Source organism: Brachyhypopomus gauderio, chromosome 1 (assembly GCF_052324685.1).
Source record: "Brachyhypopomus gauderio isolate BG-103 chromosome 1, BGAUD_0.2, whole genome shotgun sequence".
Taxonomy (NCBI): domain Eukaryota; kingdom Metazoa; phylum Chordata; class Actinopteri; order Gymnotiformes; family Hypopomidae; genus Brachyhypopomus; species Brachyhypopomus gauderio.
Window position 1 is genome coordinate 3572593 of NC_135211.1, and position 25275 is coordinate 3597867.

Here is a 25275-nt window from a genome sequence, read left to right on the forward strand (position 1 = left end):
ATCATTCAGCATGGCTCTAACAAATAAAGCAACTTTATTCACAAAGTACCGAACACAATTCTGCACTTATCTATGTAGACAAACCATACTACACAGTAGCATTTTGGCAATTTCTTTAGTCTGTGGATCATATGAATCCGTGGTTCTGATATAAAAAAGGAAGGGGGGGTATGATGAAAGCCTGGTATTCACACAAGATTTCCACACCTGAAATGACACCGCAGTGTGTGTTTTGGGTCCTAGTTTTAATGCAGACAGCCTCTCTAAGCTCTTAACACACAGAGAGCTTTCTCATACACACACACACACACACACACACACACCCTGTCAAACTTCTAGGATTTGACGAGGAATTTGGCCATACTTGTGGTGAAAGGATACGTTAACTGATTTAAGTGACACCTAAAATGGGGGCATTTCACACCTTTAATTTAGTTCCTACTATTGTCTCCTATTATTCTTTCAGGATTCATATCAGCTGTTATGAGTGAATTATACATCCATCGATCAAAACGTGAGCAATAACGGTGTTAAGTAAACTGGGACAACAGACACAGCTTAATACAAGCTAGACGTTTTTGTGGCATTGATTAATTCTTCAAAAAACTGCGCAAATAAGCTAATAATAAAAAAACCACTGCAATCTTTGAAGTATGCTGTAATGCATGTTAGTACTGTATATTAGAACCGTGTGTTTGAATTTTGCTTAAAATCACAATTGCAACTGCATATGTAAATATATATCTATATATGTAAATATTGTGCTGTACATATAGACTCTGTGTGACCGGCAGCATTGGGTCTCATTCCTGGACGGACTCAACTACATTTGATGTACATAGAAGTTGCTGCTCTGGCCTGCTATTAGGTGTCTGATTGCACAGTCAATGCGTCAGATCTCCATAGCGGACCAGGATCGGAACTTTCCTCTACACTCTCAAAGGCGCGGACAGATTCATACACCTGGTCATGCCGGGCAACTCGAGCAACGGAAAGACGATAAATGCTGACGTGGCCACTTGACTGTGCTGGCTGCACAATACACACACTGGTGACCAGTGTCACATTGATGGCCTTCACAGTCCTGATGCTGCAGGTGTGGTACGCACACCTGCTGGTTGGGGCCATCTAACAGGTCTTGGGCGCCCCAGGTGAGAGTTTGTGTCAATCGTGGCCACACCTCCCAAAAAAAAGGTCAACATTTGTCAAAATATCTCAAGTCAGTCTTGGCCATGTTTTTATCAAGGGCTTTTATACATTGCAAGATATCTAATTTGCAATATGCAGTTGTGATGTTTGGGCAATGTTCATGTACTTGCATTAGTGCAGCGGTAGCATTGGTCTGGGACCAGTTTCCACTGTCATTTATACGGCTGGTGGTCCTGAAAACTGATCCTAGATCAGCACTGCCACACATCCTCTTTGTGAGGTGTGACAGTCTGGACAAGGTGAGCACAGACTGTAGGTGTAACAGAAAGCTCTGACCTAAATGCGAATGCAGACGGGCAGTTCTGTTTCTATTTCTCTATAGTACAAACCGTACTTTAAACGCTCACACAGCAACCACCCCAACCCGAGTGGCAGAAAGCAGTGGTTACCTGACTCCCCAGCAGTGCCCACACTGACAGCCTTCAGGTCATTCATCTCCCTGGAGAGACTGGGCTGACCCAGGCGACCCGATTCTCCTCAGGAACACCCATCGTGGTTTTGTGCGTTATTCTATTACACGGTTATATGGCACTGTAAGCAGACCTGATGGTCTCATTGAAACCTTATTGACACACCTTGCCCACCGTACGACGAGTGATGAGGTTTGTATAATTATAATTCGAGCTGATATTTTACAGAATTTCTGTACTGTATTTATGTACCGTAACGATAAATGTATAAAAACGTGATAAGGCAACACTGCCCCACCCGAACGCATCCCACAGTAAAATTTAAAGTCCTACTAAAAACAATAAAATAACCGTCAGCCGTCCTATTAAGACGCTGTCCTGTGTAGGTCCTCCTACATCACAGGTGGAGACTGAGAAAGAGAGGACAGTCCCAGCAGGTAAAGACCTCAGTCCTACAATCTGGGTGAACGTAGGGGTGGCGTATTGGACAGGAAAGATTAGGGGGTTCTCTTGCCTATGACCGACCCCTGGGCAGGGTGGGGCGTAGCAGGACAGGGCTGGTGGGGTTGGGGGGGGTCGCAGGACATGGCTGGTGGGGTTGGGGGGGGGGGGGGGGTCGCAGGACATGGCTGGTGGGGTTGGTGGAGGCCAGACCGGTGCAGCAGTCACTCTCACAGTTTGAAGAATAGAATAAGGACCACGATCAGGATGACGATGAGTGCTCCTATTGCACACCACTGCCTCCTACCTGCAACAAACAGAATGACACCATTGTGGTGAGATCTGAGGTCTTCTCAGTGAGCCCTGGTCTCATCACACACCACACTGTTACAGGAAACTAGTGGGTGAAGCCACTCCGAGTACTGGGTGGGGGTGTTGGGTGTGTTGTTTTTTGTGCTGGGGGGGGTGTTGGTTGCATGTTCAGCTGGGTGTCTGTGTGTGTGGTGTTTGGTGGGGGTGTTGGGTGTATGTGTGTTGTGCTGGGTGTGGGGGTGTTGGTTGTATGTTCAGCTGGGTGTGGGGGTGTTGGTTGTACGTTCAGCTGGGTGTGGGGGTGTTGGTTGTACGTTCAGCTGGGTGTGGGGGTGTTGTGCTGGTGTGTGTGGGGGGGTGTTGTGCTGGTGTGTGTGGGGGGGGGGGGGGTGTTGTGTGTCTGACGTACTGCTGGTCATGTGGGAGACCTTTTCAAGTTTCTTCAACACTGAATCCATTCGAGAACCTGTCTGATCCATCTCCTCCGTGAACTCTCCCAACATTCTATAAACACACACACACACACACTTTATATGTGAAGTCTAAGTGAGAGATGGGTGTGGTCCAGCCTGCAGTACTGAAGGCCAGTCACCAGAGGGCAGAATAGAGCAGTCACGCTGCAGCCTCCACAGTATTCTATAGTCAACTGCAGTTAGTGACACTCACAGCTAAACACCTACTACAACGTTCAGCTGCACTTACACCGTCTGTTCGTCGAGCTCGTCCCCGATCCTGCTGGACATGTCCTTCAGCACACGGATACTGCCCGACACCAGCTCCAACTGGTCGTTCTGTTCCTGCACGATCAGCTGCACCACAGGAGACGCCATAGCAGCATTAATGACTAACGATCAGACGGAGTGTGTGTGTGTGTGTGTGTGTGTGTGTGTTCGAGTACACACCTGCTGTTGCTCCTGCTGATCCTGGATGTATCTGGAGTTGGCCGATACCAGGTGTGGCTCCAAACCTGCATATCGTGTCTGAGTGGCCCCGCCCATCAGAGCCTGTCCAGATACACACGTTTGTTTACACACACACACACAATACAGTTATGTGCAGGTTATAGTATTTTATAGGATAGTTCTAAGAGGTTTGTATAAGATATATATGGCTGTTCAGCGTTATGCGTTAGTATTGGGCAGTATTGGGATAATTCAGTCCTGGATTTCATAATCACTGGTAATGAATTAGTGTCATTAAACAGGTATTCAGATCACAGTCTCCAGGTTGTGTTTTTAAACTCTCCCTTTACCTTGGAGCTTGATGTAATGAAAAGTAGCTAATTGGTTACATGAACTGCTAATAATAATAAAGTACCACAGTGATTACAATAATTGGAAAATGAATTTGATGTGTGGAACTGAAGACCTCTGGGTCACACTTAACAGTAATTACTGTGATAACTCAGAATCTTAAGGGCCCAAACTCACTTGTCTGTTCTTTTTCTCCGCCTGGGCTACAGCAGAGGGGCTGGAGAGATGCTCCCTCATCTCCTACACACACACACACACACACACACACACACACACACACACACACACACACACACACACACACACACAACTTCACTAGAAGCACCACACCGCACCCACATTCACACCAAACTCTTTTCTTCTTGGCACGGACCCGAGTGTGTTGGAAACGCTCGTTTGTTTGTTGATCTGTGAGTCGTGCGCTCATGCCACGGACCTCCTGTGACCTTCTAACACTCATTGTCATGTTTATGGGGCTGGTTTACGCCGGCTTGTGCTTGGTGACACGGCAGACACACAGCAGTTAGGAGGAGGATGGGCAAGAACGCCCAGTGTCCAGTGATGGCAGCCAAAGCATTCAAGCAACCCTGGGCTGGTATTAGGGGGCCATGTGTGTACCAAGAAACATTCCCTACAACACTAGACCTCTTCCTACCAGAAACAGTTGACTCAGTGCATTCAGAGCAACTGCAGTTTCAGTCATGGGCCAGAGGAAGGCCGATGCTGTGGTTAGACTCTCCACCAAGAATCTTTCTGATGTACTGTGGTACATTTGCTCAAACTCTAATAAAGAAAATACTAAATTTCTTTTATTATGACCTATTGTGACCTACTCGTTTATTTTCTTTCTTCTTTTCAGCACCAGATAAAAAGATGATCTATATATTTTACTGCTTAATACACTAGAGGCTGTACAAACTACGTCAGGGAAAGGGGTGCTATACGATGTTATGTGCAACAAGTCATAACTTGTACTACTGTCTGTTCAAAACAGAACCAGAACCCTAATCCTATACCCCCAACCCCCACTGTACCAAGCTCGTACTGAAGTGTGATGTCTAAATTGTGGTGTGACCCAAACTGATGGTCTTCTGTATCCGTCCCACCCCGAGATGCAGCACTGTATATTTGAGAGGTTACAGCCGCTCTGTCTGTCTGACTGTACAACTGCAGATTGGCACTTTTGTTTTTGCACTTTGCGGTCTGTGTAAACCCTGTAGACCGCTTCACATACCAATCTCAGCTCATACGCAGTGTCCAAACCAGTTTGTCCTGTACCAACAACCCGCCGTGGTCCATGTCGCTCAGATCACGGTTTTCCCCACTCTGACACACTAATGAAAACATCTGATTTATATCCGCAAGTGTTCATGTATTGCTGTGCTGACATGCTACCGCACGACCGTCTGATTGGATAATCACATTTAGGAATAGGTGTACAGGTGCTGATTAGTGTATATACAGAAAGATCACCAATTGTTCTAAACAGGAGGAACCACAGTGATGGAAGACCTCAAATCTAAAACTCTGAGGCCCCCCAAGACAGAAAATGAAGGTGATGAATCAGGGACGGTGAGGCATGTACCTGAACCGCCTCGCGGGTCCGCTCCACAAACTCACGCCTCTCCTGAAGCTCATTCTCCCCAAGACGAAACTTTCCAGGGTTTGACTCCACGATGCCTTACACAGTTAAGGGTTCTACACTCTCTCTCTCTCAAACACACACACACACACAAACCATGTCCCTACATGTATCTTCCTTATATCAATAGCCACAATGTTTATGAAGTATACTTTATAAGGAGAGAATACTACATAACTTCCACGGCAGTTTCTCTGTGACTCCAAAAGGATGCTTTCATCATACACTACATTAAACAGAGTTAAAGGTGGAGTCACATTCTGCCTCTCTTATTCGCGTTGAGGATACTGATGGTTTCATGGAGGTCTTCCAGGTCCCAGTCAATGGCTCGCAGACAGTTCCGCAGTTCATTGGTGCTCCACTCGAGCTCGTCTCGGCTCACCGGTGTCTCCTCGTGCAGTAGCTCCTCCCAGCGCTCAAACAGACCACGTGCTCGCGACAGCGCCTTCTGCACCTCACTGACGGACCGTGCGGGGGTTCAGCGTAGGTGCAAATTTATGCAGGAAAAAATAACGATCGTCACGTAACGTAGCTTTTTAAAAAACTCTATAAGACCTCACACATGAAATAATCATTTAAAAATACCAATTCATGCATTTATTTTGAACCCTTAACTAAAAATCACAATAAAAAAATATATATATTTTTGGATAACATATATCCTTAATGTATCACATATGGTATGGAATCTATTTAAACATTCTATAAAACAATGTGTCGGTCATTTCTCTTTCATTTACTCTCTTTTATTTATTATTTCAGTTTCAACGTTGTTGTTTTTAATGAAAACAGATTTCATGAAGTTAACAAAATGATTTTCAAACAAGTCAATTTCTTTCAAAATGTAAAATCTGAATCAACACATCCTGCACACTGAATATTATCAAAAAGAAAAATATATAATTTTGGTAATATAAATAATAGTTAGAAGCCTTGCCTAATGTGTATTATTTGTTTCTAACGAATTATTTGATTCTAACGAATTATTTGAATTGGCATAATATTTATGTATTTATTTATCAACATTCGAGAAATAACTAATTACAATAATACCTGGAGTATTAGCATAATTTACAGTTTTTTTTTTTTAAATCAAAGTTATTTTGGTGCACTAAATGATCCTATTCAAATATGTAATAACATTTTTATTCGTATCGTACCTTAGACTGCTTAAATTTATCACAATTCACTTGAAACTTTCCCACGACTCCTGCCAAAACACTCTGGTAAAAAAAACCGCATTCAAACACTTGTACTTCACTCACTGTCCAGTAGGGGGCTCAAAAACACTTGTACTTCACTCACTGTCCAGTAGGGGGCTCAAAAACACTTGTACTTCACTCACTGTCCAGTAGGGGGCTCAAAAACACTTGTACTTCACTCACTGTCCAGTAGGGGGCTCAAAAACACTTGTTGGAAGAGATGTACGTTTCTATTGCTCATTTTAATGCGATAGCTTTTGGAAGAAATGGGTCCAAATATCACTTATCATATATTTTACGGAAGGTTTTACATGGTTTTAATAATAATAAATAAATAAAAACTTTAAAACTCCAATTACATGGTGGATAGCAGATAAGACAGGTTGGGTAAAACACAGCTTGCATCTTTGTTTTGAGGGCCATAGATTCAGTTGGAGCAGACTTTCAAATGTAACGTTAGATATGAGACCTAAACTAAGAAACATGAACATTGAACATGAAACAACAACACAATACCAGTGAGACCATGTACAACATGTACAACTCCCACATGCTGTTTTACAGGGACGTGCCACAACCCAAAGCCCAAGTTAACCTCGCCTGATAAAAAACAGTTCACGTACTTCACAAGTTCACCTGTGTCGTTTGGTAGTGTTTGTAAAATGGACCAAACGACACAGGTGAACTTGTAGTTCGGACACCGCCACACTGAACCCAAAGTGGCAGTAAAGGGTTCGGTTAGACCACAGCTCCGGTTGGGGAACCAACAGGCTGCTTGGCCACCTCACTAGCTGGCTAGCCTAGCTTAGCAGGGCTGCTGCTGACACAACTGCACTGCTGTAAGTTACTAACGTCTTATTGTGAACCCTGGACTTACTGTCGATGAATATACGGAGAGAAAATAGAGAAACGTTTACCCTTTCACCACGAAAAACGGATCCTCCAGCGACATGTTAGCTCCTTTAGTCCAGGAGCGTGTGAAGCCAGCGCTAGTTGAGGCGCATTCCTGTTTACAATCCTAACAGCTTTTCAGAATAAAAGTCCGACTTTTAGCTAGATAGGACTTGCTTACAACACAAAAACGTGAACTACACAATATGCCGAATATCTTCTGGATTAATGAGAAGTTTACATTTTCACCGTGTTATACACGATTCTACCAGATATAGCCTGTTCATCACCTAAAATACGCAAAGGCAGTAATACACTGAAAACGCTTACTTTTTCTTGTGTGTGCTGGAGAATTAGCCATAGTGATTCATAGTGATCATATAGGACTATAGAACATTACAACACGTTCATCCATCTAAATACATTTTATTTGTAATACTGAATTGGTTATTACTATTATTAGGTTTGGGTTGTTGGACTGAGTGAGGTGGGGGTGTCCAGGTGTTGACGGTCAACATTGTCGTGTTTTGCAAGTACCTATTAAAAAATAACCACGAACACACACAGAGGTGAATACGTCACTCAGACAAACTTTGTATATTCTTTTTTGTCATTACCACGTATCAATGCACAAGGTGAAACAACACGAGTAAACCTCATTTTAATTGTATTTTAATAGCCTATCGGTGTTCAGCACTCTGTTGTCAATGAATGTCATCAAGAATGATTGACATGAACCATGGCCACTGTCCTGCTGCATATACATGTGCTGCTTGTTACCATGGTTATTCCACTCCAAGGGCGTTGAGTTTGCTATCTAGACAATTGCTATCAACTTGTAACCAATTCATTTAATTTAACTTTTTTTTAATTATGTCATTTTCAATGTTGTGTAAGAGCAAGAGTGTGAGCATGCATGTGTATGTTCATGAGTATGTAAGGGCATATCTTTCTCTCTCTCTCTCTCTCAAATTACTGTGTGGTCAAAATATGTGAAAAGGCAGAAAGCTGTGGAAAACTGGCATGTTGCATCTTCGTTGCTTTTCAAGCTGTTTCTCCACACGGTGTGTAGAGAAGAAAATATTTCCTTCTTACTAAAAATAGAAGCGACGTCTTTTTGTTGGAGGTTAGGTGAGTGACACCTGCTTCTGACCTAGATCGCTTTGCTGCCTAGTAACGCGGGTGCACGCGACCACAAGACGCCGGCGGCAGCACGCGCGGCACCTCTGACAACTCCATATATGGAAGTGCAGTGACGACGTCACAGCTGCCAGTGCTGCAGCGTAAACACGTCACGGCTTTTCCACGCTGCATTCCAGGTGCCCGGCGGAAGGACCATATATGGTGCCAAAAATGACGTCGGACAGAAGAAAATAAAAACAAAGAGAGTGATAAAAGTCGCAGTTTACAATTATTTGACAACCGGGGGTGATTTTTCTTCACCACTGTTACAGAAAAAAAGGTTTTAGAGAAAGAGAAAAGTAACTGGATTTAAAATGCATTTCATGATTCCAGGACGATGCAATGATACTGAATTGTTAGGAGAGAGAAAGCTTGAGGATTAACACGCTTACTGTCACTTGACAAAGACTGTGAATCTGTCATTTCAAAACAGATCTGTCATTTTCAAAAAAAATACAATTTTAATCCCTTAAGAAATAATCTTAAGGGAATATGATGCATTTCAAAATTACGTTCGCCGACATTTTCCACATCTGCATTTAAGTTTAGGTTTCAATAAACTGCATGTGTTTCAAAATATGCATGAACGATATCAGCGTGTGGCTGTTGTGTTGTGGTTGTGTGTGGAGGAGTGTGGTGTAGTAACGGGGAGGAGAGGCTCACACGGGCGTGTGTACTAATGGAAACTGGTTACGTCATCACAGCTGTAATAAAACACCGCCCTGTCCAGAAAAGTTGCTGTAACGCGCGTCAGCGGAGAAGTAGCAGAACCAGTCAGGACACCGGCGGAGACGCACGGATCACAGCCATCTGACCGAGACCTTGTGTGTGTGTCCCGGCACGATGGACGTGAGGACCGAGGCGAGGAGGATGATGGCGGTGTCCATCAGTAAGCTGTATACGTGCCGCACCCAGCGGGGGGGGTTACGACTCCACCGCAGTCTTCTGCTCTCCACGGTGATCAGATCCGCCAGGGACATCTACCACTCCGCCGTGATGATGATGGACACCGGGGACCAGGGACGAGTGCCCGGGGACGGCGCGGATACGAGCGCGGGCGCGGCCCCGCTCACCGACACGCACGTCCCCGAGGCCGGTGCCGTCCAGGTCCCCGTGGGGAGCGAGACGAAGGAGCGAGACGAGGATGACGCGAGACCCGCCCGAGACTCCCGGAAGCGGCCGGGTCAGGCGGTGGCGGAGCCGGACTTTCTGCCTCTGAAGAAGGCGAGACTGGAGACGGAGGACGCGCAGACGCGCCGCACGCCGCTCAGGACGCACTGCTGCTGGCCGCACGCACGCACGCTCTCGTCCCTGGCGGCCGGCTGCGCCATCGCCGCACACTGAGCGTGAAATGTTGGGGGTGATCTGTGAATCTCCTGGCACACCAAGGTGGTGTCTGCGTGGAAACACCTCCACCCGCCGGCCGTAGCTCCCAGGTGCACGGCGCCGCGACCCGTCCGGGCGAGCCGGACGCGACCCATTTGGAGAGGGTCTGACCCGTGTGGGCAGGAGCACGTTACTCAGTCGACGGGACCCGTTATTGTTCCGGATGAGTCAGATTATTCTGTTGACTGTTCTGGTACGGCCCACACGCTCATGAACAAGACTTTTCCCTGAAAGAAAGAAAACTTGTCTCCAGTAAAGGAGTAAACAAGATCGTTGTAGTTGACAGTAAATTGTTGGATCTTGTCTGGGACATAATTTCTTTGGGACCATAACTTACTAAAAAAGGTCCACTTGTGTCAACAAAATCGTATCTCTGTTTCTGTCACAATTTAGTTCGTTATTTTATTTTTTGCAAATGTTTTCTTTTGTACATCAACTCAATTCTATACAAATAGGTGTTTATTTACGTTAGTTCTATATCTATACTACTTTAAAATGTAAAGCTTTAAATTACAAGACATATTTGCCTTTTTGTTGCTGGACAAAAATATTCATAAATGTTTGTGTTTTTATTAAATTGAGTGGGAACAAGGATAAACAGTTTGTGTTGTGTATTTCATACAGCTTTTGTAAGTTTCATATCTGGACCTTTTGAAAGGGCAGGACAGATCATATGTAAAATATTACAAAATATTTTTGTAATACTACATGTGTACTACATTAGTCATGAAATAAACATTTTAATGTTTAGCTTGAGTTTAGCTTCTTTGTTCAGTCAGCCGGTATGAGCGCCATCACTGGACAGTGAGAGTGGGTTTCTTCCAGTGCGATGGCAAAGACCCTGAAGCCCCCAGGAGATGTGTGTGTGTGTGTGTGTGTCTGGGGTTGAGGTAGGCCAAACGGTGTCCTGGTTGGTGATGGGGGGTTCGTTTCCCTCCCTTCTTACACCGGCTCAAAAAATAACCTGTGTGTTAATCACCATAAAGGTGTGAAATCACCTGAACTGGCCTGATTAGTCAGAGAGGCATGCCTGAACATGTTGTTTACTTCATCTTCTTCACTTTCTCTCTTACACACCATTCCAACCACTGTAACATGTCAGTGTGTCTGATATGGTGCTGGAACTTAACTACTGGAAATGCTGACATATTCCCAGATTATCTCGTGCTCTCTCAGGTATTATTAGTCTTGTGTTTAAAAAATCTAGACATAAATGTGTTTCAAAACACAAAATGTCATGTTGTTTTCACCAAAAATTTAAAGACAAGTGCCTACCACAGATCATGTGTGTCTGAAGACATAAATTGGCACTTCACGTTGGAGGAATGATTTCTGGTGCTCTGTGTTGAGTCCTATCGAAAGCCGGTCAGGAAATTGATGAAATTGCCCAATTATTGCTCATTTTAAGTGTGCATGCATCAGCAAGCATGAACAAGCTGTGTATCTCATGGTGCGCATCTGTGTGTACCTGTCATCGAGTGAGTAAGACAGGAAGGAGGAGGATGTGTGGGCGATTAGAAGGTGTGGAGGTGAAGAGGTGTATCCAGGGACATGAAGAGATCAGTCCTCCCAGGTCATGTTCAGGGACGTGGGTGGTGTTCTTTGATGGACAGCTCAAGCGTCAGACAGTGGCGGCTGGCCAATATGGGGCGCTGGGGTGCCGCCCCCTTAATATTGTTCAGATATTAAAAGGAGTTCATTATAAACTGCGATAGTGAGAAAATTATTTAGTCACACTGTGTGTCTAATAGCCATGTTTGAATTTATTAAAAGAGTAAACACATAATTGTATTTAATTGATTACATTGTGCACACTTCCTGTGTGCGGGGCGCCGGTCTAATGATGTTGCATGTAGACGCATAAACTTCTGGCAAACAGGTGATCTGAGGCTGCAGTTTAATTGGTTGTTTCAGATTTTCCACAGGGCGCAGCTCTCTGCGCCATGGACACACCCACTCTTGTTGGACACACCCACTCTTGTTGGACACACCCACTCTTGTTGGTAGTGTCAGTCAGCTGCGGTTCGTTAACCTCTGTTCACGTTGAATAGCTGCAGGTTGGAGCAGCAGCTCTTACAAAATGAGAGAAAATTCAGTTTTATCTTTACACAAAAATCCTCTCACAAAGCGTTCACTTGAAGAACGCTAGGGCAAAATTCATGTTCAAATAAATAAAGGGCACTAAGACTGCTTTATTTGTTTTTAATTTGTTTTTACGCCCCCCCTCAATTTCTTTTGCACCGGCCGCCACTGGTCATCAAATGATGTCTGGCCTACAGAGAGGAACGTGAGTAGAAACGTCACTGCTGGATCCTCCATGGACCATCTCCATCCTGTGAGGCTGGGACAGCTGGGACGTGTTACGACTCAATAAGCTTACGTTGTTATTGTCACTTATATGTTATTGGCCTTATACTACTTCCACTAGTGAAGGGCTGTGCAAGACATGCTATTTCAGATTAGGGACATTACTCTAAAATTTGTAAATACTGAATTGTCTCAGCTTGCAAACAGTGTTGTAGATGCTGTAAAAAGCTACGCAGTCACTTGCTGGTCTACATCTGTCAGTCATCATGTTGTTAGAAGTTACTGTTGGGCCCAAAGTGTAAAACAGCAAACCGCAGAAGCCTGGATGGTCAGACATTACTTGGGAAGCGAAACCCTCCTTCCTCTCCAGAACGGCTGCACTGAACAGGGAGCTGATCTACTGTGACTCTCTGGACTCCCAAGTCCTTCCTGTTCACAGTCACACGGTGTTCACACAGGAGGGACAAGAGCATGTGTGTGTATGTGTGTGTGTGAAAGAGAGAGAGAGAGGTCATTACAGAGGAAGTGTGCGTGGGACAGCCAAGGTATCATAGCACACACACACACACACACACACATACACATACACACAGTCTTTAATTAAACAGGCAAGGATGGGGACAGCCTGAAATCAGTTTCACCGGGTTTCATTCGGGGTCCTTTCAGGTGTGACTGGTGGGAGCAGCACTGAGGGAAACCAGGACATCAGACTTCCACACTCACAGTGAACATCAGCACACAGAGCACGTCGTTTGTTTTTAGACTTTATTCAATCAGCAGTGCAATACCCCATATGAGGACCATTTCTTTTCCTGTTTTACTTTTTTAAAATGAATTAGTATCTTTTATTGTTCAAACAGCATTTTGCATGTGGTATCTCGCAGTTGTCAGTGATCAGTTGGGCACACAAATATCCTCCCTTTTCTCCACTTTTCTCCTCCCTTTTCTCCACTTTTCTCATCTTTTAGTGCTCTATTTTTGTCCTTTTTTAGATTTTTTGTTTTTAAAAATAGAAGAAAAAGGAACACGTCGCTCTTAAAAACATCTATCTATATTTATATATTTATACATATATACTATTTTTCTTTATTCTTATTTTTTAATATTTTTAATTCCTGAAGTTGACTCAGTAACCCACATAGTTTCATGCACCTTGCACATGCAAATCATGAAATACTGTTTTTCATTGCTATGGTTTCCCTTAAAACGTCCTATTTTGCATCTGATGGTTACCATTGATGTACGTGTGTGACTATGGAAACAGTGATTAATGGAAAAGACACTGGGAGAGGTTTTGGGTGACACAATAACATCACGCACACGCACACACACACACACACACACACACACACACGCGCGCGCGCGCGCGTAAGCATAACCACACTGCCTTGTGCTTTGGCACTGGAGATGTACTGTGAAGAATCACACTGCTACTGAGTCAGTGTAAAAGACACTTTCTGGTGTCTTGTGATTCTGTTTCTGTCAGTAACAGGCTTGTAATTATTTCTCCTTTCTCTTCTCTTCTCCATCATTCCATCTGACTCCTGTATCCCTGTGTCACTCTTTCCTAACACCACCGTGCTCTATGCCACTTTTATTCCCAGATGTAAAGGCATTCTTATGGGCTTTCATATTATTTACTTATTTTGAAGCTGAATTCCAAGCTGAATTCTAAGCTGAATTCCAGGCTGAATTCCACTGCACCGTTCTTATGGCAGCGTGTCTTCTGGGAGTCCCCCATGTGTCTTATACAGCACTGCTCCTTGCCACCAGCCTCTCGGCGTGGAATGGAGGTTAACTGAAATGAAACAGCAGAAGGCCTGAAGAAGAAGAGAAAGCCAGAGAATGTCAGCGAAGCATCTGAGATGAGATAGAAATGGACACGGACTCTGTTGCAGGAAGTTTATAAATGATCCAGAGACTACAGAGAATACATGTACAGAGATTACAAACACAAATCACAACAGTGACCTATTCTCCACATGATCAGAGAGCGGTAATGATGACAGAGAAAGGGAGGGTGAAAGAGTGAGAGGGGATGACAAAGAGAGAGAGGACGAAAGAGTGACAGGGGATGATGGAGAGAGAGAGAGTGTGAAGGAGTGACAGGGGATGGAGAGAGAGTATGAAAGTGACAGGATGATGAGAGGGGTGAAAGAGTGTCGGGATGATGGAGAGAGAGAGAGAGAGATAGAGAGAGAGAGAGAGAGAGAGAGAGATAGAGGGTGAAAGAGGGACGGGATGACAAAGATAGAGAGAGGAATGACAGGATGATTGAAAGAGAGACGTTGAAAATAATAGAAAGGAGAATATGGCAGATTTAGTGAGCTGGACTGTAATCTATGAGACAAAGCTAAACTTAGGTAGCAATAGGTGGAAGATGATCCAGTAATTATAGAGGGTGATGTAGAGTAATGGTGGAAGATGATCCAGTAATTATAGAGGGTGATGTAGAGTAATGGTGGAAGATGATCCAGTAATTATAGAGGGTGATGTAGAGTAATGGTGGAAGATGATCCAGTAATTATAGAGGGTGATGTAGAGTAATGGTGGAAGATGATCCAGTAATTATAGAGGGTGATGTAGAGTAATGGTGGAAGATGATCCAGTAATTATAGAGGGTGATGTAGAGTAATGGTGGAAGATGATCCAGTAATTATAGAGGGTGATGTAGAGTAATGGTGGAAGATGATCCAGTAATTATAGAGGGTGATGTAGAGTAATGGTGGAAGATGATCCAGTAATTATAGAGGGTGATGTAGAGTAATGGTGGAAGATGATCCAGTAATTATAGAGGGTGATGTAGAGTAATGGTGGAAGATGATCCAGTAATTATAGAGGGTGATGTAGAGTAACGGTGGAAGATGATCCAGTAATTATAGAGGGTGATGTAGAGTAATGGTGGAAGATGATCCAGTAATTATAGAGGGTGATGTAGAGTAATGGTGGAGTCGTAGTGAGCAATGTGAAGAGGATGGTGCCACAGTGCACATCATAAGGCACTAAATCCAGCCCAGTTCTGCAAGTCCCCATTCTCTCTCTCTCTCTCTCTCTCTCTCTCTCTCTCTCTCTCTCTCTCTCTCTCTCACACACACACACACACACACACACACACACACACACACACACACACACACACACACACACACACACACACACACTTTACATCCACATCATTGACCCTTTTCCTCCCAGGCCTTCATCCCACTGGTACGTAAGATTAGGGCAGTTTGGGAAATGGCGAGAATGAGGCAATCTGGGTAATGTGTGATCAGGGCAGGATGGGTAATGAGTATGTCTGACAGTGGGATAATGGGAGATATTGGGGCACTGTTGGTATTGGATGATATCTTGGGGCATTACAGGTATTGCGTAGGGGGCAGTGTTGGTATTGGACGATGTCTTGGGGCATTATACCTTAACAATGCATTGTGGGTAATGTGATGATGCTGAGCATGAGACTGCTGACCCAGCAGACAAACAGTGCATGAGCTTGGAGACAGCGCCATGGCGACGGTGTGACTAAATCCCTCTGGGACTAAATGGCAATATATATATACAGGAGGCCCTCAGGTTACGTCAGTCCCGAGTTACGATGTTTCGTGGTTACAACACATCTCCCATTTACTGTATAAAGCCTTGTTTCAACTTAAGTGGTTTTGCGTATTTTATACGTATTTATAATTAAATATCTGATACGTATTTTATATGTTTTTTTGATAATTACTGTGTTAAGATAGGTGGTAGGATAGGATAAGTGCTTACAGTATGTTATTTACATACAGTATGTACGTATGTTCTGAATTACACCGAAAATCGGTTTATGACGCGATGTTGGAACGGATCAACGCCGTAAGTCAAGGACCCCCTGTATATTTTTTGGCATGATTACTGCCTGTGAGGGCCATAGCTTTGCTTCTGGGTCTCTCACTCATACACACGTACAAGAAAAACTACAACTCCCAGAACCCCTCCCTTCCCTTTTCCCATACATTAGCATGCGTACACACACACACACACACACACACACACACACACACACAGACTGCAGTGCTGTTCTGTACAGAGGAAAGGCCACATCACTGTGGCAGAGCTACATTACAGGAGACTATAGTTTTGGCAGCACTGGTAATCAAACAGTAAAAGGAGAGCCCTTGTTCATGTTGAACACAAAAATGAACTACATCAAAAACTAAAATAAACATTCAAACAAAGAAAAGCAAAAACAGCATGGAAGTTGTGTGAATGTTCTGTCCGTGTGAACGCCTTTTTGATCCTAACCCCCAGGCCAAAGTTACAACAGCCGTAATGGCAACCGTAATCAACGCCTGACCGTAATCACATAAGAGGAACCTGAAGCAGTAACAGGCAGTGGTGGAGCGTTGGAGATCAAACCCCAAACGAGCAGAGTTCAATCTTGGTGCCTCTGCCTCAGTGGGACACCTCGCACAATTTTACAAACTGTAACGTTTCACCCTCCATTTTGGATGGGTAAAAACAAAAGTCACCCAGTCACCCAGACTCATGTCTGGAGTCAAAATGGGGCCGTGTTGAGATCTGCTAACGTTTCAGTAAAAAATAAAAAATAAACAAAGTCCAAGAGTCTATATAGAATTATAAATTCTATAATACAGTAGAATTCATGGAGAAGCTCAACACCAACAGAAACGTTCCTGTCCTTCCTGTTGAAACCTGAGAAAACCTCTTAAACTTCAGCTCAGAACACGCAGGGAAGCCAAATCAGATATCCACCATGGTAGGAAGCATTGCTGAGAGAGAGAATGAGGGAGAGACAGAGAGAGAAAGATAGACAGAGCCAAGATGGACACCCTGACAGAGCTGTTTCTATTTCCTTCATTGCTTTCTGAGAAACTGGGATCTCTCCCACTACGTTACTGCGCCTGCATGTTTATAAAACTCAGACAGCATGGGCACAGGAGCTTGGTAAGGCGTAGTGTGATTGATTCCGTCATGAAGAGGGACGATGAGAGAGAGAAAACGAGAAATGGAGGGGGGGGTGGGGTTAGTATGTGACACAGAAGGCACTGTGGCTCTGTAGGTTCATCTGCCTACGGTCAACAAATTAATCATCACCACCATCATCATCAACCTCGTCTTCAACCATCATCATGAGCATGGGGTTCCTCAGGGGTCCATTGTGGGCCCGGTGCAGCCTGGCTCCCTGTAGGCTACGGTGTATGGGCTGGGGCTCTGTAAAACTAGGCAGGATGACCACATCGATACGGCCCAGGCACGCCCCGCATTAGCGGGAGTTGAGTGGAGGGAGCGTGCACGTGCATACAACCGGTCGGTCTTGAAGGTATAGCTGGATGAGACCAGACCAGACTGATTCGTGTTATGGTAGGGAACGTGATATACAATAACACGTACACACACACCAGTATGCTCATGCTATCTGCATAGATACACATTGGTAGTACGTAACATTTTTTGTTTTATGTGTATCAAGGAATATCAAGGAAAGTTAATATTTCTGGATGTTGCATGATCTCTGGTACTTTGGATCATGTCAAATATCCTGAGTGGTGGAAAATCAACTATTTGTAAAAGTAGAATGCATTACAAGCTTCAGGTGGAATTAGTATGGGTCAAGGTGTCGTGGTGTGAAGAATTTTGGCAGTGAAGATGACAGGAAAGGTGTCAATGTACAACATCAATTGTGATGGCATGCAGAGGTTGGAGTGTGTGGGGGTGGGGCAGCGGGGGCAGCAGAAAAAGGCAGAGCCCCTCCCCCCAGATAACGTTTGCGTGCCTGTGTGTAGTATCCTGAGCAGGGGGTAGGGGGCAGCAGAGAGCCAGGTAGGCAGGTAGGGCGGAATAGCTGGCTGCATGTACTGTACGTTCCAACTTCTGCAAGAGCCAGATCCAGACCCTCCTATCAGAAACAATGTTAATGAAATGAAGAGCACTACTGTCTCTCCATATAGATCTCACTCTCTATTGCAAATGCAACAGACACCCTCAAATGCCCTCAGTTTTAGGGAGCACAACATTATATTTCCTACCGTGGAGCTTGACCAACACTGCACAGCAGCACAACACGTAAACAACAATATTCTTCTCCCAAAGTGGTCATGGGCACCTACAATACATTAGCTGGAAAACTATCATTTTTTGGGGTAAAAACTGACCCATGAGTTTATAAAACTGAGGTTATCCAAATCCCAAATCCCACTATTAAATTTCCCTCTTAAACTGCAGACAAAGAAAGATGGATGAACCCTGAATTTAAGTGTCGGTTTGACTTCAGGTAACAACAGCTGAAAAACTTTTTTTTTTCTTTTTGTTTTGGGTTTTTTGTTTTTTTTTTTTTTTTTTGACACAAAAACTAACCTCTTAAAACCTCTGGGGTACAAAAACCTGGCCACTACAGTTCTGGAGTGCACTTAGAAACGGACAGCCCGGTCCTCCTTCAGAGCCTAGAGAGAAACGTGCATGGGGCACTGTCCCTAACCCCGGCTCTCTGCAGGCGGCACGGGGAAGGGGTGGGTGGATCGGGGGGTCTTGGGTCGCTGAGTTCGGAAAAGCCAGCGGTGGCGCGGCCCGTGAATCCTCGGCGATGGGCGCGACACACTCGTCTGAACGGTCGACCGTAAGGGAGGAGGCAGCGCCCGCAGAGTGCACTCCGAAACGCAAGACAGCAAAATCACGCGGCCATCTCTGTCACCAACACCATCGTCAATGTCGTCATCATCATCGGTTGAAATAAACATATTCTTCATTAGTATTCCCTTATTATTACTGACAGTGAATTAAGTTTCTGTAAAATTCTCTCCTGCTGACTCTCTTGTCAGCGCTACCTCTGCTGATCTGGAGAGGAGACCTGAACCGCCATCTTTCTTTTGCTTCTTTTTTTTGAGTGCAATCCAGGGTGGTGATCAACAGTGCAGCACAAACCAACGAGAAAATAAAACACTTTGATCTATTTAACAGCTTAGGAGATCCACATATTGTAGCTATCTGCTTCGGAGCCCCCTGGTATACAAGGTTACCTGCAGACCGGTTAGGATTAATGGAGAGAAAAGTAGAGAACTTCTTTCAACATAACAAAATGATCAGAGAACTACCATCCCACCCTGTTCCACAGTCTGTCAGGAATATTTTTTTTATCTATCATGCAAGTTTCTTTCAAATTCTAGTCCAAAAAGGTTAAAGAAAGCAGAGCAATGCAACGGAATAACCAAGCTCCTAAAGTTCAAGAAGAAGAAGGAATTAATTGAAGACATACTGAAGAAGAAGAAAAGTCCATCCAATCACATCTCGCCCCATCCTCCTTCCTCTTATTCAGGCCAGGTGTACAAAGAAAGGTGAGTTCTGGGCAGGGCTGTGTACTGCCCCTCCCACATGTTCTTAACCATGACCCGCCCTCTCTGTAATGATCCTCCCCCAGTTGATGAGGTCATTCATCTTGAAGAGTTTACAAAGGATGATAAAACTCATCATAGATTTTGGGCAGAGCTTTCGATTACAAGAGACCCTGCTCTTCATTTATGTGTATCCTTTTTTTTTTTTTTGGGGGGGGGTGGTATTTTCAAGAGGCATAGCTTGATGTGTTGGGGGAAAAGGGGCATAATTTTCCCACTTTGTTAGTCTGAGAGGAGATAAACTTTTTAGCTTCTCTCAGCCACTACTGAAAACACCCAGGCCACACACCCCAGCTCCTCCCTGATGCAGCTTCTGGGAAATATATTCCAGAGAGCAAGAGAGCAAGCAGTAGAGAGAGAGAACAAGAGAGAACTGGAGAGGTAGTAAGGCCTCTCACCCTTTTCTTCCACGTCCTTTGTCCTTTGTCTCTTCCTTTCACACACACACACACGAACACATACACTGTTAGTATATTTGTGTGTGTGTGTGTAGTTACACCATCTCCCTTCCCTCTCTCTCCCTATGGCTGCACATCAACGTCTGTGTATTTAGGTGCAGGACAACATGGCGCCCTCTTCTGGCACCTACACGCTAGCACCAGTCATCCTCGTCTGTTTCGCTGTATGGTTCGTGGAGGCCCTTACGTGGCCCACGCGAATGTGGTGCACGGTGGGGGCCAGGATGGGGGGGTCCACGTCGGTTTGGAGATGGGGAAGAGGAGCGGTAACCGTTGGGCATGCGGCGTGGGTTCGGGGCTGGGCCGTGGCGGGCGGTGTGGGGTGAGCGGTTGTGTGGGTGGGGGTTGCCCTGTGACATACTCTGCTCGTAGGCGGGAGGCTCGTGGTGACGCTCGTACTCGTAATCGCGCTCGTAGAATGGCCCGTCGCCCTCCAGGCTGTCCAATGGGGGGCCCCAGCGCCCGTGCCTGGGGGAGGCGTGGCGTGGCGACCGGGGAGAGGCCTGGCGTGAGGGCGGGCGAGACGGTGGGCGAGAGGGAGGGCGATGGTAGGGGCCCTCGGGGCCCGGTGGGGAGAAGGGGCGAGGCGACGGCGACCGCAGCCTTGGCTGGCCGGGTGAGCCGTAGGGCGGCTTCCTGACGGCAGGTGAGTAGGTGACATGAGGTCGCGGCGTGGTGGGCGTCTGGGGTAACTGCCGACGGCCACGCCGGGGCGTGCTCGTCCCCGACGTTGACGGGACCGGACTCCCACTCACCGAACTACTGCCCTAAATGAAAATGAAAACAAAACAAACAAAAAAGTAGCACAAAATTAACACCAAACGCAAAGAAGCACATACCCCCAAGAGGCAAACAGAGGCATGTGGCAAGATAGAAGGACAGGCAGACAAAAGGACAAGGAATGAACAAGAAGAAGCCACAGATCACACACAAAACAACCAAATTAAAGTATCACACAAGTGAGAGACACTGAGCTGAGTACAGTACAGGAAGAGTTTATTCACATTATAGAAGAATTTATTCTCACATATTGGGTCTGTGCCTAAACCTACTGAGCTACCTAAGGTTAAGTAGGCAGCATTTTAACCGACATCTGTCCTGATAAGGCAGATTATTTAGAGCAACTTAATCACATCTTATTTTCGTCCAATGTATACGACGACCGCTATTAATTTACCTCAGTTTCTAGCGTTGCTATGGATTCTCATCTTCCCGTTTTTATCGCGATTTTAATAGTCGCGTTAGATATGCTAATTGCGCTAAAAAGTTTGTTAGATAGCATTTATGTTAGCGGAGTTGGAAGCCTCCGTTTACTGCTGTGGATAGCCTGTTAGCTATTGTAGTAACTGGCTATAAAGTTTAAATGTCATTATAAGACCGGAGCTTATATGTATGTTTTTTTAACTTTCTCAACAGGCGATAGCAGACATAAAATACACAATACGAGGAGGTGCTCGATAATGGTGGACGGCCGACAATAGGAGCTACCAAGCTAATCATTCGGTGTATAAAACTGTATAAAACTAAAAACTAAAATAAATGCTATGTGGTTTCATAAGAATAAACGTTTTTATGTTTCTTGAGTATTATAGAAAACGGGATTGCCTTAGCGGCGAAGGAAGCATTGCGTGCTGATTTAAGTTCGTCCTGATTAAAGTGTCTCAGTAGGCAGCATATTTAAGGGGTACGAGGATGTAAAACGCTGTCTATGTAGACATCTCCCTAGGTTTTGGGACAGACCCACTGTGTCTGCATAGTGATCAACTGTGTGTGTGTGTGTGTGTGTGTGTGTGTGTGTGTGTGTTCGTATGTAAAGTAGAATTTGTATAAAATGAGTACATATACTAAGGCATCATGACTATGAACGGTCATACTTATTTGATAGTGGGAGAAGTCCATTACAGTTGAATGTGTGTGTGTGTGTGTGTGTGTGTCAGTGGCGACTGGTGCTAAAAGTTTCGAGGGGGGTGCAAACAAACTGAAAAGTCAAAACACATACAAAGACACAAAAAAAGGCAACACCCATATCCCAGAGATCGTGCCGTGTTTTTGTAATAGCGGAAGAATTGCTTCCCCATCACCTGTTTGCCAAAAATTTAAGAGCCTGCATAAACACGCATTTGTCCAGTGCCTCACACACATATATGTATGTGGTATACATTTAATGTCCAAGAAATTCAGCGGATATAATTATTATTGTTAAACGTTTACCCGTGCCCGGGCCACGATTCGCGTGGACTCGGGCACGGTTCGCTTCTAGTGTGAGCGCTATCCGTGCCCGGGCCCGCTTGGTGCCTCGTGTGATTGGTTCATTTTGCCGGAACTCAAACATGACGTCAGTGATGCGACGCTCACGTTAAACAGTCATGGCGGCAAATGACAAATGATCGATAAATCTGTGCTTGCACCGTGTTTCTGCACTCCCAAAACGACTCCAAAAATACAATAAAAAGAGAATCGTGAACTCCATAGTGTTGTGCGAGCGCGCTTTTTTTCCAAATAAAGTGGCGTTGTGATGACGTAAGCATGCTCGGGCCGGGTTGCTGAAGCGAGTGTGAGTGCAGGCCAGAGGTGGAGTGGGGAGGGGGGATAACCGGGCCCCAGCACGGAACCAGCAAACCGTGCCTAGTGTGAGTATGCCCTAAGTAGCATTTATTTTCTGGATAATTTGATGGGCGTGGCACCCCAGCACCCCCCTACTGACTACCCGCCACTGGTGTGTGTTTGTGTTTTTGAGTGAATATGTGTCTCTGAGTGTGTGTGTGTGTTTGTAAACCCCACCTGCCTGAGTCCTCTGCCATCTCTCCCCTCACTGGGCGAGCGGGACCAGTGACGGTTGGGTCTGTCATGAGGATGATTATGGTAGTCTCGTTCAGGTCCATACCGCTCTTTATCCACTGAGCCGTGATGATGATGGTGGTGGTGATGGTGTCGGCGGTCCTTAGCTCGGCCTCGCTCCCGTTCTCTCTCTTTGGGAGGAAAGTCACCTGACTGTGTAGTGGTGCTCAGATCTGTGCCCAGACCTGACGAGTCAAACACAGAGCCAAAAAGAGATTACAGAAGAGATTAGGGAGAGAGGAAACTAACACAGAGCCCAGCTAATAAAACAGAATACAGGTACGTGTATGGATTATCATTAATATGCATGGGTAGAAAGGGTACATACGTGTGTATGGGTGTGTGTGTGCGTGTATGTAGATGCGAGACCTGTGTCAGCATCTGTGTAGCGGGTGAGGGAGCGCTCAGACGCACGGTGACTGCGCTCTCTCTCTCTTTCTCTCTTCCGCCTGCCGTGCCTCTGCCCTTCTTCCGACACCACCCGCTCCAGAGAGTAGTCGTCCAATCGCACGCCTCGACCCGAGCGCCCGTGCACCAGCGAAGACGTAGACCGCCTCATGGGGCTCATATCCGTGATGGTCTGTAGGAGGACGAAGGAAGAGAGAGACAGAAAGAGAGAGAAAACAAGAGAAATGAAAGAAAGGAGGAAGAAAAAGTGTTATATTACATGCCCTTTTGAGTGTGAGGGAGATTCATGCAAGTTCAGGGCCATGAGGGTGAGGGGATTCTGAGTAATCCCAATGTGATCACCCATATACCTACACATGTCATCTGCCATGCATGCCAAGAACCAGTAGGAGAAAGGGGGAAGAGAGAGATTGAGAGAGAGAGAGATAGAGAGAGAGAGGAGGACAGAAGAAACATGAGGGGAGAAAGTACACAGCATGCCATGACCCCTGCATGCATTTCAAAGTTTTGGGGACCATAACAGTGCAGGCCAGCCAGGTCTCTCCTCCTCCCAGCCTCCAACATACTACATACTACATACTATATATTACAAATATGACATGTATTACACACTACACATTCTACATTATACACATACTCTATGTATTACATACTACACATTCAACATACTACACATACCATACATATTACATTCTACACATACTACATGTATTACATACTACACATACTACATTCTAGACAGCAACACAGTGCACATCAGCCCTGATACAGGCTGTTCCCATTATAATATAGCTCCACCACTGAGCATCCTATATAATATGCATAACAGATGCGTAACGTATGCATAATGGATGCGTAATGTATTCTTGGGTAAGGGGCCGTCCACAAGGGCAGGGCATGATGATAGGGGGATGTAAGCTAGGGGACAGCAGGGTAGGGAGGGGGGGTCACCAACCTGCAGCACCCAGAACCAGTGAGACCAGTACTAGTGAGATCAATGTTAATAAGATCAGCGTGAGTGAGAACAACACTAATGGGTACCAAGATTTACACTAGTGAGATCATCATCTTAGAGCATCTCTAAGAGCAGTGAGACCTACACCAGTGAGATTAGCATCACTTAGCGGTGAAACCTACACCAGTGAGATTAGCGTCACTAAAAGCAGTGAGTCCTACACCAGTGAGATTAGCGTCACTAAAAGCAGTGAGTCCTACACCAGTGAGATTAGCGTCACTAAAAGCAGTGAGTCCTACACCAGTGAGATTAGCATCACTAAAAGCAGTGAGTCCTACACCAGTGAGATTAGCATCACTAAAAGCAGTGAGTCTCACACCAGTGAGATTAGCATCACTAAAAGCAGTGAGTCTCACACCAGTGAGATTAGCATCACTAAAAGCAGTGAGTCTCACACCAGTGAGATTAGCATCATTTAGAACAGTGAGACTGGCAACAGTGAGACTCAGATAAGCATAAGCAAGCAGCAGCACACACACACACACACTCACACAAGCAAACCTCTGCATAAGATATAAGAACACATTTCTTCCCTTTCTCTTAGACACACACACACAATCGAAATACACAAGTAATGCCATGCACTGTATTAGCATATTAGCATGCTTCAGTTGGGCATCTGTGTTTATGATCATGCTACCACAGACCTGAGACACACTCATTCTCTTTCTCTCTCTCTCTCTCTCTCTCTCTCTCTCTCACACACACACACACACACACACAAAAAAACCACATACTCACACACCCATGCACATACAGGTAGATCAGAGTCAATAGGCTTAATGTGGATACAGTAGGTTGACCGAGTCAAACCAGTCAAAATCCATAAATAGTTTTTATAACCTTAATAATAACCTGCACAGCTTTCCAAGAAGCTATTACAATTTATCTGGGAAATGTGTGAATAAATTTATTTGTGATTTAAAACAGCTTGAT

General features: G+C 45.1%; 3 protein-coding genes across 3 annotated transcripts in view; 1 reads left to right on the forward strand and 2 right to left on the reverse strand.

Moving 5' to 3' along the window:
• Positions 1 to 13: 13 nt before the first annotated feature.
• On the reverse strand, positions 14 to 7476 carry stx10 (syntaxin 10). The gene is made up of 8 exons (XM_077011707.1): positions 7387 to 7476; positions 5556 to 5725; positions 5211 to 5305; positions 3803 to 3865; positions 3275 to 3376; positions 3075 to 3181; positions 2782 to 2876; positions 14 to 2367 (listed from the first exon to the last, which is right to left on the reverse strand). The coding sequence occupies exons 1-8, from the start codon at positions 7419 to 7421 to the stop codon at positions 2291 to 2293; spliced, it is 744 nt and encodes a 247-aa protein (XP_076867822.1). The 5' UTR covers positions 7422 to 7476; the 3' UTR covers positions 14 to 2290.
• A 1787-nt stretch (positions 7477 to 9263) lies between these two features.
• On the forward strand, positions 9264 to 10678 carry ier2b (immediate early response 2b). The gene has a single exon (XM_077011957.1). It carries the CDS (start codon positions 9386 to 9388, stop codon positions 9884 to 9886), a length of 501 nt encoding a protein of 166 aa, XP_076868072.1. The 5' UTR covers positions 9264 to 9385; the 3' UTR covers positions 9887 to 10678.
• A 2316-nt stretch (positions 10679 to 12994) lies between these two features.
• cacna1ab (calcium channel, voltage-dependent, P/Q type, alpha 1A subunit, b) overlaps positions 12995 to 25275 on the reverse strand; it is a 103836-nt gene continuing 91555 nt past the window's right edge. Inside the window, 3 exon segments of the mRNA XM_077012083.1 lie at positions 12995 to 20845; positions 22860 to 23101; positions 23286 to 23496. Coding sequence (XP_076868198.1) covers positions 20213 to 20845; positions 22860 to 23101; positions 23286 to 23496 — 1086 coding nt within the window. The 3' untranslated portion in view covers positions 12995 to 20212.

Bases quoted from the DNA above. Each gene is read 5' to 3' on its own strand.
- stx10 (XM_077011707.1), bottom strand. From the start codon at position 7,421: ATGTCGCTGGAGGATCCGTTTTTCGTGGTGAAAGG. The intron at 3,866-5,210 runs GTACATGCCTCA...GTGTGTGTGTAG, and splicing joins GGACCCGCGAGGCGGTTCAG to GAGATGAGGGAGCATCTCTC. The intron at 2,877-3,074 runs GTAAGTGCAGCT...GTGTGTTTATAG, and splicing joins GAGCTCGACGAACAGACGGT to AATGTTGGGAGAGTTCACGG.
- ier2b (XM_077011957.1), top strand. From the start codon at position 9,386: ATGGACGTGAGGACCGAGGCGAGGAGGATGATGGCGGTGTCCATCAGT.